General features: G+C 48.6%; 1 protein-coding gene across 2 annotated transcripts in view; it reads left to right on the plus strand.

Annotated features, from left to right (window-relative positions):
• MDGA1 (MAM domain containing glycosylphosphatidylinositol anchor 1) overlaps nt 1–5496 on the plus strand; it is a 170626-nt gene extending 165130 nt beyond the window's left edge. For both annotated transcript variants that reach the window (XM_005530614.2, XM_088053005.1), the window contains 3 exons: nt 692–822; nt 1775–1883; nt 3017–5496. In XM_005530614.2, coding sequence (XP_005530671.1) covers nt 692–822; nt 1775–1883; nt 3017–3108 — 332 coding nt within the window. In that variant the 3' untranslated portion in view covers nt 3109–5496. The remainder of the gene's footprint in view (nt 1–691; nt 823–1774; nt 1884–3016) is intronic.
• The last annotated feature ends 7559 nt before the right edge of the window (nt 5497–13055 follow it).

Here is a 13055-nt window from a genome sequence, read left to right on the forward strand (position 1 = left end):
CATTTCAAGTGGAATGTAGAGAAACTGGTGGGGTCCAGCAGAAGGGCATCAGGATGGTCAAGGGCCAGGAGCAGAAGTCTTTAGGAAGAGAAGTTAAGGGAGCTGAATTGTCTCAATCTGGCAAAGAGAAAGTTGCTATTGGCCATTGGCCCCCAACTGTTTCAAGGGCAAATTCAAAGATAATGGAACCAAAATCTTTTCATAGTATTAAATTATATGATAAGGAACGATGTCCACAACTGGTAGTGCTAGAGGTTCATAATGGGCAATAGGAAAACTTGGTTTCCTCAGGGAAGTTTAAGACTTGGCCAGGCAAAACCATGCAGCACTCATGTAGAGCAGGAGACAGCTTCAAGAAGGAGGTTAGATGGGAGCCTCTGGAGGTCCCTGGCATTTCTGCCACCCACTTCTCATGCCACCCCAGCCATGCTGCACACCACTCTTCCTCATCCTGTCCCTCTTTGTCTGTATCTGTGCTTCCCTAGGAAAGGCCAGGTGGATGAAATACTGCCAGTGGCACTTATCCATGAACGCAGGAAAAAGCTGGCTCCCTTCAGAGATAAGGGGCTCTGCAGTCTGTCCCTGGGCCAGCTGGACTTACAGCTGTAGTTCAAGGCTGAGCCCAGAGCTGTGCCAGGAGGCAGCCAGGCTGCCTGCACCAGCATGCCAGAGGCCTCTTTCTCTCTTACAGGCTCCTTGAACCTGCTAGTTCGTGTGCGGAACAAGCGAGCCATTGACACCCAGGTCTGGTCCCTCAGTGGGAATCGGGGCAACATGTGGCAGCAAGCACATGTGCCCATCAACCCGCCTGGGCCCTTCCAGGTAAGCCAAGGCCACAGTCAAGGAGCCATCTGCCCTATCCATGTGCCATGGATGTAGATTTCCTGGCAGGCATCTTCCTCTGTAGCACAGGGACTGGTGGCACACAAGGGAGGGCACTGGGAGCTCTCAACCCCCAGGGTCACTGGGGCAAGGCAAAGGCTTAGTGGATGCACAGAAGTCAAATCCACTTCTCCCTGAGGTTATTATGTGCAAGCATCAGTTTGGCACTATAAATTTTCTGATTATTACTGCTCTGGAAACTGCTTGTCAGAGAGCTCCTGTTGGCTATGTCTGTGTGATGGACAGATGCCTTGGTGCTGAGCAGCTGGAGGATGCTGGCCTGTTGGTGTAAAGTGACTGAGTGCTAGAGATTTTTTCTAGCATGTGCTGTGAAGCCCACCTCTGCTGCACCCCTTGCTTAGAACTCTAGGAGTGCTTGTGAATAAGAACTGAGCACTCTGCATTGTGCATTGAGTTGTTCGTGTGTACCCAGGCAGTGGGCTGCTTTTATGGCTGAGGTTTTTACCCAACAGGCTACTTTGCTGTTGTATGGTTGTCTGTGAGAGCTTCTCTGTACAGGCTGGTTAAGTTGTGGCACTGTGGCAAAATGCCCAGTGGGCTTTTGGATACTTCAAAATAGTAAATAAGAATGTAGTTACTCTTGCAAATTCTATTTGGTATTGGTTGGCTTGTTAGAGCAGGACATGTAATAAAGCAGAGCTCTAATGCTCATTTATTACTGCACAGATGCTCAGCACAAAGAGGTTGGTCCCATAAATAGTTGGGTTTTCAGACCCTATGAATATTGGAGAAGCAGGAAGGAAATAATTATCTTGGGGGCCTGATAAGATATGCTCTGTGTCCTGCTTACCTCTGCAAAGCCCTGCAGTGCAGGAAGGGCCCTCCACACCTGCAGCTTCATGCTGGGCTTTCTCCCATGCTCTGCTTGTAGATCATTTTTGAAGGTGTCCGGGGCACGAGCTACGAGGGGGACATTGCCATCGATGACGTCACTCTGAAAAAGGGAGACTGCCCAAGGAAGCCCATTGGACCAAATAAGGGTGAGACTGTGTCTGCCTCAGAGGCAAACAAGTTGGTAGGAGTGCATTCACAAATGTGCATGCTAGGGATGCGCAGCTGGTTTCAGAGCACACTGACGTGGGATTAATTGACCCCACCAGCAGAAGTCACCAGAGGGGCTGTCAGACTCTTGGACTTGTTCTATACAGTCGAGAGCTAGCAAGTCAAAGGAGCAACCAGGAGGTGTCATCCCAAGAACCTAAGGACTTCTGCACGATCTCATTTCCTGGAAACTCTAGTTATGGAAGCCTTGAAAAGGGAAGGGCCTTGTGCAGGTATTAAATGGCCTCTGTAGTGTTAAGTCAGTCCTACTCCAAGAAAAAAAATCTGCTCTTTGGGGCATGGAACAAAGGAGGGCTGTGCTTCTTTCCATTGCCATCTGAGCAGAGAGGCACAGCCAGGTTAAATCCCACCAGCCCCTTTCCAGTCCACCCACTAGACTGGAAACTGATGCCAGCACTGCAGTAATAGAGACAAGTCCACTCCTACCAGGGTGCACCATGGATTGAAGCCACAGTGAGGTGTGTGTAAGTAGTACGTAGGCATTGGGTGGAAATCACGGGTGTGCCATCTGCCTTAGTCCTGCCTGTGCCCTTGATAACATGCCTCAGGTGGGCCAGAAAGCAGATGTTTAGAGTATACAAACCAGAGCCAGAGAGGTGCTTGAGAACAAGGTTCAGTTTGGTTTATTTATTTTTGAAGTAAGAAAACCTTCAGAGTAAGACTCACTTCTAGCAATTTTCTTAACTCCAGAGATGAAGAGGGAAACAAAAGTCAGAGCACTCTAAAATTTTCAAAATTTTAGGTGCAGTTAAAGGTCTCTTTTAGCCTAGAATGTAACCATAACACAATGAGAGTCTTTTGTTTAACTCAGGTTGGAAGTTGTGGGGAAGAAAGGAGGAATGGATTGCAAAAGTGTCTAAGATTCAATGGTTTTCCAAACTTAGTTTTGGGGAACTTTGAGAACATCCAGGAAAGGCTCAAAGTATCTTCCAAAAGATCAGGGAACTCTATGTGCTTCAGAGTGGGAGAAGACATGGATGTGTGCTGACTTGTTTGATGAAGTCTGTATCTGTCCCATCACTAATTCTCTTTCTCCCTTCTCGGCTGGCAGCTGTTGTCCTTCCAGGAAGCGGTGTCTCAGCTCTGCACAGCCCTTGGCTTTGTGGCCCATTGACTTTCTTCATTAACGTGCTGCTCAGATGATGGCAAGCGAGCGCTCCTGTATTCGGACCAAGACATTCCTGCTCCTTTCCTACTCAGCCACCTCTGCTCCTCTTCCTCTCTTCCTCACTGGCACACCAAAGTGTCCATATGTTACCAAAGACTGACAGGCATGACCATGCAAAGGGATCTGGTTCAGAACTGGAGCACTCCTTGAGAAAGTCATAATGTCTAGAACAAAATTTAAAAATAAAGACAAAACTTTTTTTAAAAAGCACATGCATGAGAGAGAGGAAGGAAAGAAACACACACAAAGAAAAGAAGGAATGAAACACAAAAAATAGGAATGAAGAAATGTGAAGAGCAAATGAATGAAGAAAAATAATACGCCCATGTTTCCTTGAGAAAGTTGAACAGGGCTTCCTCAGGGAAGTGGGAACTTGTTTTAAACAAACAAAAATATATTAAAGCACAAATTTCTACAAGAGCAGTTACCTTCTTTGCTGCAGAGCCCACAGCTTAGTGGATGATATCCTGCAGTACTCCCCTTGTCTCCTCATGCTTTCCTGTTGGCTGGGGCTGCCCTGCTCTGGCTGCAAGCTCCCTGCAGTAACACCAGCCTCGTCCATGGGCAGCAGCCACCCTGTGTGCCAGAGCGCCTTTCCTCACACTGCATGTTCTTCAGTGTCTCCATCCATCCATCCATCCATCCATCCATCCATCCATCCATCCATCCATCCACATCTTCCAGGCTCTCACGTATTTGATTGCCCCCAGTATGGTTTGCTTTGGCCTTTCCCCACCACTCTGTGCTTCTTGTCCCCCAGCCTCAAGAAGATGGAGCAAGGAAGGGACCAGTGACCAGGGACCAGTGAATGGACCACACTGAGTGGTGAAGTCCTGGCTGGACCCAGATGCAGCACTGGCCTCCAAGAGCCTCTCTCTGTCTTTCAGCACTCTTGCTGGGTAGGGAGCAGGTCTGAGCTGCAGACAGAAAAGTCTGGTCTCTATGGGGCTGAGGGATGGGATGTGATGGGAGAGGACTAGAAGGGTGGAGCAGTTGCACATTGGCTTCCCCCTGTGAATATTGGGATGATGACCACCTCAGCCCTAAACCCAGGATTGTTTCTCTGCCTATATTTTGTTGCCTATTTATTTTGGTTTTTATTCCATTGCTTAACTTCCTCCACCTCAAGTTTTCTGGATTATGAGAAGAGTGAGGCATTTAAATGTTCTTCAGCCAGGCAGCAGGTCCTGTGTCCATGACCCTGGGCTGGCAGTTCAGGCAGCTCCAATTCTGCCCTCTCACCTCCTGAGGCCTTCCTGCATGCACAGTGCATTTACTGCAGTGTGGGCAAAAGGTGGCAACAGCATCATTGCTCAGGACTGAGGTGGCTGAAATTTGTCAGTACATGCAGCCACACAGGCACTCAGTTTCCACTGCCAGGGCAGTGGGCAGAGGAGCTGAAAGGTGGAACAGGCAGGAAACTGCTGCAAGAAGAATGGAGGCAGGAAGTTGGCCCAAAAGAGGGGCTTGTGCTGAACTGTGTGGCCCTGTTTGCCACTGAGGAACAAGGGAACAGCGATGGGGGAAATTTACCTTTTTCTTGATGGTATCATGAGTGGGTAAAGCTGGCATTTCTCTCAGCTGCAGACCTGTAGCAGGTTGTTGCCCTGCACCAGCCAGACAGGAGCTGTGATAGCCTTGTTGCATCTGGAAGCAGCTCTGGGTATGACTTACCTCCCTGCACAGGGCAGAGTTAGCCCCACAAGGCTGTGAACTGGGGTTTACTAGACCACACTGGCAATTAAGTGTGACACTTCCTCCTAAAGGACACCCCCTCCAAAATCCCTATCTGAAGCACCACAGACAAGATAGCTGTCTCACTGAAGACACAGTACCCATGGCTCCTTACCCATTTCTGATTAATGTATCAGCTTCTCTAAGACAGCCGTTTTTCTCTGAAATCACCTGAATATATTAGCTGCCTCCTGCATTGTTCAGCTTCCAGACACGGCTGGGGCATCTTTGCCTTCATTGATGGAGGGGGAAGGCTCTTACTTAACTCCCAGCAGATCTAGCCACCATCAGAGAAAGGACATCAGCTCTGAGGGACAAGGGACCTTCTTCACAGGAGGTCTTGCAAGATAATGGGAGGGTGTGATATATGTCTCCCGAGCTCATTCTGCTTTTTTCCATTTCCAAGAATGGGACCGTGTCTTTCCTTCTCCACTCCTCCCTCCGGAGCCCAGACCTCAATCACATTGCCCATTTGACCAGGAAACCCATGACTGTTGCCCAGGGCCAGGCAGTGTCATGGGATGCAGTGTGTGGGAGACAGCAATTCTGCGTCTTACTGTCTGTTGCCATTTTCATGGGCAGCCAGTGCTGCTTTTTCTTAGTCTGAGCTCTTTCAGCTCTGTGCTCTTCCTTTCCTCTGTGCTTGTTGGCAGTCAGAAGTCATCACCCTGCTCCTGGTAAGAGTCCACTTTCACTCCTAGGAGAGAGACTGCCTTCCAGGGGAGCTTCAGAGCTTCACAATGGCTCCTGATCTGTCAGCAGCAAAACATCTGTGTTGCACTGCTGTTTGCAAGAGGCTTCTGCTGGGCAGAAGGTGGAGACAGGAGTGCTTCCCCATCAGTAAGAGATAGCCCAGGGAAACCATCTGCCCTTCTAAGCTCTGAGGCAGAGACCCTTGTGGGTTTGCTTCTACAGACTGCTCATCCCAGGCTGCACAAGCACCCAGGTTTTGCTGGTGTTTAATTGGAGGTGCTGTGGGGCTGGGGAGGTGGAGCCTGGAGGTTCAGGATGATGGATAAAGCATTACCTGTGAGGCAAGTGTGAGCAAAAGGGCACTACACTCTTAGAAAGGGATGCCTGCAGGGAGGGAGTCCATGCCCCATTGCCGGCCCCTGTGAGGAGGGATGTAAGAGCCTCACCACACCAACCAATGCCAGAGGGGGCAAGAAGCCCTTTGGTGGCTGTCAGTCCAGGACAGAGCAAGGAGGCTGCCCCAGCCAGAGGTGAAGCCTTCTCCTGCTGTCAGGTGTCCATCAGCTTCAGTAAAAGTCTCAGGAAGCCCCTTCCCGCTTAGACCTCTGTTCTTTTATCTCTGGCTAGAAAGCAGCTGGTAGTGAGTTTGGGGGAGTCATTAACCCAAGTGCCTCTGCTTGCCAGAAGTACCAAGGACAAAAGGAAAGACCTCATTTCCCTGGCAGATGTGCTGAGAGAAGTTATCCAAGGAAAGAGGGACTTCAGCAGCAAGGATGGGAAGCTGTACAGTGATGGGGTAGTGGAGAGGCAGGGTCCCTCTTCTTTGAGGACAGTGGTATTTGTGGTTTACTACCCCATGCTTGAGAGGCAAGTCTTGTGGTGGTAATGCATCCCAGGTGAGATGTACAGCCATGCTCCTTGCCCCTTCCAATTAAAGATCCCTTCACATTTTTCACAGTGTTCTGGCTAAGTTACAGTCCTTAAACTTAATTACTGTCTTCTTAAATATCTGTTGAAGTCCCGATGTTATGTTTCTCTTCCTGATGTTTTATGTTGTTCTGTACCTATTGAGTAGCTGCTTTATTCCACTCCAGAAGTGGCTGCATTTTAGCAATGGTGGATATTATTTCTGTATATAGTATGAAAGTCCCTGCAGAAGAAAAGTGCAATATAAATTTAAGAGACTGCTTTTATTTACAAGGAAACCTCTGCTTGGTAGTTGTAGAAACACATTAGGAAGAATGCTGTGTGGGTGTTAGGCAACTTGATTTCCTTTTTCAGGGTATAGAACAGAAAATATGTGAGTGTGCAGGCTCCTGGGTAAAAGTTATAGATATTAGAAGTAGTGAGTGCTACTGTGTAGTTACAAGTGGGGCTTACAAAGAAACTTATATTTGAAACCTCTTTTTGTAGTTGTTCATTGTATTCTGAAAAATATGCTTTTTAATTATAATTTGCTATAGTCCAGTGCAAGTTCAAATAGCAGGTCATCAACAGAACTTTTAAGCCCTGGCTTTTAACAATATGAACATCAATCCCTACTGCTTGCCATGAAATATAGTTCCTGGCTGATAATAATAATAGACTATTTTTCTTCCACAAAGATCAGCCACTGGAAAGCAATGGATCTAATATTTTCCATTTGATCTGGAGTTAAGTAATTAGGAGCACCTAAGTGCAACTCTTCCCAGCTGTATGGGATTAAAAAAATGTTTCATGTATATGAAAAACTTTGCATAGTGCACAAATGACTTGGGGACTGCTCTTGGGTCCCTTTCAGCTCAGCATCTTCTGGGGTTCCGTGGTTGGCAGGCATGCAGACTGGCTCCAGCAGAGCTGCACAGCGTGCTGCCTGGAGAACGGCTGTAGCAACAGTGATAGGGAGCCCTTCTTCTGGGAATTAGTTTTCTTCTGGAAAGAAATATGGTAGCAATCAGGGGAAAATTGGGAGGGGGAGGCCTTCAGAATTTAGGCTGGTAATTTTTTACAAAATTATTTAGAGATGTGAGAATGAGTGTAGTAAACATGATACCAATCATATTTTATTCCCTATTGCTATTCAAAGTATTGAAATTTAATCTCTTTCTATACAAAATCTTGTCGGTGCACTACTCCAGAATTACAAAAGAAATACTACCAAAGGGAGAGCAGAATCTAGATTCCTCCTCCTCAGCCTGTCCCTATCACTCTGTGCCAAGAAGCACCCAGCTTTTGGGTTGATTCCGCGTGCTTCTCAGCCTGGGGAGGACAGTCAGTGGTGGTGTTGGGAGAAGCACCCCTCCACCACTGCCCTGAGCCTTGTCTCTAGCATGAAGTGGTCCCCATGAAAGACACTGTCAGGAGCAAGCCCTGCTCTCCATTAGTTCTCAGCGAGGCTGAGGCAGGGTATTTTACCTATGGAAATTGCCAAGGGGTACTTCATGCTGCCCTGGGCAGGGACAGGCAAAGGAACCAGGGCATTTTCCCTCCTCCATGGAGTAAACGGTGTCACCTCACCCAACTAGAAGAGAAAAAACTTTTTGTTAAAGCAGAGAGCTCAGGAAGTTGCTGCTTCAGGATGCTGCTGTTTTAGTCACCTTTGTCTGTCAGTACCACACAGATAATCCATTTATCTCTGGAAATGCTGCAGCACCCCTTTGCCTCCTGTGTGCCTTTGGGTGTCCTAGCAACGACATGGAGGAACATATCACCATGGGCTCTGTGCCTTGAGCTGGGTGTGGTGGGGCATGGTGCCACAGCACCTACTGATGCCTAGCTCTAGCACCCAGGGAGAAGGACCCTGCTTTTCAATGATGACAGGCAGTTGCATTGTGAGTATTTTCTGTGAAAGGATACTCCTCCTGTCACTCTTGTTTTGGAAGAGGCCACTTTTGGTCCTTTAAGCTGCCCCCATACGTTGTCTTTTCCAAGCTGCCCTCAATGTGGGTGCATCCCTGTTCATAATGACAAGTGTGCAGCAGCAGGACCCTGTGCAGGCTGTTGCCATAATTTGTATTTGCTTTGGCCCAACTGATAGCTGCTCATCCTGACACAAAAGGCTTTTACAGAAGAAAAATGCTTGAGAGCTCTGGATATTGCATTTTAAACTGACCAAATTTAGACTCCATGGTAATAACTGGCAGCTGTTGGTTTCCAGCAGGGAGCTGAATTGCCTTGGTACACCCAGCATCTCAAATGATGTTTGTGGTGTATGTGTGTTTCCAGTACTTCCCTTGGGATTCAGGCACACCGCCGTTTGGCTGATCATCTGCCACCACCCAGCACACCACAGGGGATTTTGGGATCTTCTGATGGCTACTTATAGTTTGGTATGGTCATATCAGACCACTTATGCCCTGGAGGGTTTAAACATCCCAAGGAGCACTGTGGGACAGCCCAAGGCCACTTTTGACCAACCTGCCATTCCATAGAGGGGGAGGATGCATCTTGCAGGCAACTGTAGTCTGCAGGATAACCTCTTGGCCACGGAAAAGCAGAGCCATCCCACTCCATTTTGTCTGAGATGTGTGCTTGACATCCAGACCTTGGCCTGTGATTCAGGTGCATGCTCAGTGGTTTTGCCATCAAGCATCCTTTCTCAAAAGGAGAGAGAGCTCCAGAGGCAGACAGCAAGTCTGCAGGGAATGGGGGCTCGGTCTAGATCACCTACATTATGCTCTAGCACCTGCTCCATCTTGCTCCCTGCAGCCTTGGCAAAGCCTTAAGGGCTGGTGGGGCTGCCTGGCTGGTGGTGGTGGAGCAGAGCATGTGTTGGCTCCATCAGGGACCTAGTGTGGGGTCATGTCCTGGCTTCATCAGAGGCAAAGGAGGGCTCACAACAGTCCCATGCATGGCAGAAAGGATGGAACAGAACTTGTTTGTGTTCTCTGGAAAAGGAGAAATATGAGATCCATGGTGCATTGTCCTTTGTTTCACTGATGGCAAGCAGCAGGCACTGACCTGCAGCTTCTCAGATGCTGGGCGTCTGAGAGTAAAGGAGACTACAGAATATCCTGAGACCAGATTTCCCAGAAAAATACACTAGTCCACCTCGAGATCCTCAGCACATATCTACATGAAGAAGCCAGGCAAGCCACTCTCCTCTTATGGGTGATCCTTGAGGAAAGGTGCAAAGGGCTGGTCCCAGCTTATAAGCACTGTCCTCTCCGCTGCCTTTCAGGGTGAGGGTTTTCCAGCATGGGGCAGAGAACAAGGGAAAGGGAGAGATGCTGTCTTTACTGTCGCTAAGGTAGAGCTGGGTGATTATAAAGTTTTTTGTAGAGAGCTGTGCAGGTCTGTGGTAAATCCAGATTTTGCTTGCATTTGCTATGGCCTATGAACAATTTGCTCCTCTGGAATGAGACAAAATGTTCTTCTGTTAACTATTGTTCTAAAAGGAAATTGGGCTATGGATGACTTAGAGTGGGTTTTTTTACCTCTAGGATGGCCTAAACTTGGTATAAGATAGGGCCAGCTGGACAGCTGTCATACAGTGCCAGCGCCCAAAGCTCATGGTGATAGATGTGTCTTATGGCTGGGCCCTTGCCTGAAGCCCTGAGCCAAGTAAAAGGTATCCATCTATTCTGCTGCCCATGTGCATCTGTCCTGTCTGGCAGCTAAGTCTGTAGGAAGATAAAAGCCCTGCTGCTGCTGCTGTGAGCCTGTGGGGATCTGCTTTGGCTGGGGGAGATGGCTCTGGTCCTGCCATTTAGGCAGTGAAATGACTTCCAGTTGTGTAAAGCACAGCTGTTACAATGGAGAGATACTCCAAGATCTTCAGAAGTTGCATAACTACAGCAAGCCTCAGCTCATCAGCAAAGGCAGGCCCTTGGTAGGAGCTGGAATATGCCAGATGAAAGCAGTCCTGCTGCCATTCTTAGTGAGCTGCACCTCCTTTGTTCTCAGCATTACTGCAGCTCAAGGCTGAGCCCAAACTAGCTAAGAGCAAGTGCAACCCCACTTCCTCCTCTGCATTGCAGCCTCTGCAGGAAGCCACCAACTGGTTTGGTTTTCTTTTGGTGACCCTGATAAGTAAGGTGGTGCTGAGGTGAAGCTGTTTCCAGGTGTTGCTTGCACTGTAGGTCCAGCACCGGCAAGGTGTTTATCTCAGCAGCTTGTAGAGGGATCAAAGCTAAAAGCTGAGGTGGGGGTCTGTTGCAGCTGCCAGAAATGCAGCAGGGAGGAGACAGGGCCCCTTTTGGAGGTGGAGTCCCCACCCTTCCCTTTTCCACAGTCCATGCTCCAACTCTGAGCACCTTCAAAGGTGGGGCATTTGGTATATCATGTCTCACTGGGCCTTGTTGTCAAGAGCCAAACAGAGGGACATCCAGGTTGTAGAAGCATGGTCAGCTCAGGCAGCACCTAGATTGTGCTGAGAGGAGAATACAGATACCATTCTGTCTATAAAATGCCACAGGCATTGACAGGAGTAGTGTTTGGGTCTTTTGTGTGGTGGCAGCACGTACCACACAGAGACTGAGCAAGGGATTGGTGAGCACATTTCCCTGGGAAAATTCAGATGCTCTTGAGGGAAGGTATTTACAGACCAGGAGCAAAGAAGCTTTCCCATGCATGTAGCATCCTGAGACAAGAAGACTCAGAGATTGCTGGAGGTGACCTTTTCCTCTCATCAAACCTTGTTTGTTCTTCTTTGCTGCCTATCCCCAGCTTCTCAGCACATTAATGTAATTGCTGGTGTTAAGACTGGGTAAAGTGGCCTAGTGTCAGTGCTTTCAAATAGATGAGTTTGGCCTGTTTTCCAGTTTTCTGGATCTTATAGATGTACCATCTCATTCCAGGGGGCCCTACAGCATGCATTCACCTCAAGACATTCCCTAAAAGCTGTGAATGCTACAAGATATATGGTTCTTTGTGGTTTTAGTCACAGCCCTTCCCTGACAGCATGGAGACAATCTCTAATTTCTAGATGGAATGGGAAATTCAGTGCCAACATGGTTTTGCTTGGGTCCTTTTTCCCAGTCAGAACCATCCTGCCTGTATCACAATACACATAGCAGAGGAAAGGGGCCATCATCCAAGATAAAACTGTCTCATGGGGAAGCAACTCTAACATCTGCCTTTGGCCAGAAGTGAGCATTAGATAGAGATTTCCACACTCTTTCTCACTCCATCCCCCTGCTCCTTACTAACCCTCACCAAGTGTTTCATTTCCAGCCTGGAGAGACAGCAGCAGATTTCATCCCTGGATCCCATAGAAGGGGATCACACCAAAATCCCATCCTCAACTTCCAAGGTGCAGGGAGACCCAGCTCAGGCCCAACAATGAGCCACTTCAGTGGGATGCAGTTCCAGTGGGACTACATTGCCTCACACTTCCAGGTCACCATGGCCAGTAAGAAAGTGTTGGTTGACCTGACAGAAGTGTTTGGAAACAGCCCCCCAAATTGGAGTGACAGACAGTCTGTTTGGGGATACTGTGGAGGAGGGAGGGAGGTCCTCTGGTGTCTCTTGGGTTTTTTGCTATCAGTATCCTAGGTGGGGATCCTGGGACACATCCTCATCTCCACCCACCTCCCTCATTGCCGCCATGTCTTGTCCCATCCCCACTCCACATCTCACAGTGTCACTGCCACCACTGAGTGGAGCTGGGACCCTGTTGCCACCATGATACCAAGCTGTCCATGTTAAAAGCACAAAACTCAAAGGGACTGAACTGAACCTTTTAAACAGGGTGAGATGTTTTATAAGCATTGCCTCATTCACCACCTCCCCCCAGCCCCAGTGCACCTGCCATGTAACTTACAGACTCTCTGTGTGGATTGTTTAATTTAAATAAAGCTGCAGTACTCAAGTGGGTGAGCCTGTGTGTCCCTCTCTGTGGCATCGGGGTGGCAAGGTGCAGCCTGCAATTGGTGCTCACAGTGGCTGTGGCAGGGAGGAGCTTGTACTGCTGCCCAGCACTGAGACATGTGCCAGTGTTTGACCCTGAGCCTTCCCAAAACATCTGGTTAAGTCCCTGGCTAAGGCTTCTCAGATTCACTCAAACTCCAGCACAGGGGCTGGGCAAAGAACATGGCACAGGCAGGTTTGGGGTAGTTAGTGCCAGGGAAGCCTTGTGAAGGGAGCGTCTCAGAGCCCTCCCCTGATGTTCTCTTATCCAGCACTACTCCTGCCTTTTCTAAACCTCTCCTTCCTATCCCAGACCTGCAGCTGTTGAAACTGATGGCTTCTGATCACACTACTCAAAACTGATTCTTTTGTCCTTTGTTCTTGACTTCTCCCACAAGAAGATGAGCCAAGGCAGCAGCTCCAAAACTAGTAGGGTATGAAACAACCCAACAGCCCTTGGTCTGTCACTGTGGTGCCAGGGCCCTTTGTCCTGGTACTCCCCTCCACCCCAGGGTCTCCAGAATGGGTCCAGCTACTCCATGGACCCATCAGAGAATGGGCAATGACAACCATGAGCCATGTGATGGCTAAGATATTCTTGGGTGAACGTGTCTTCTCTTGCAGGGCTACTCAGCTTAGACCCTAAGTTAACTTGGCCCCATCAGAA

Source organism: Pseudopodoces humilis, chromosome 3, assembly GCF_049639895.1.
Source record: "Pseudopodoces humilis isolate 2021_Gansu_Grassland_sample_001 chromosome 3, ASM4963989v1, whole genome shotgun sequence".
Taxonomy (NCBI): Eukaryota; Metazoa; Chordata; class Aves; order Passeriformes; family Paridae; genus Pseudopodoces; species Pseudopodoces humilis.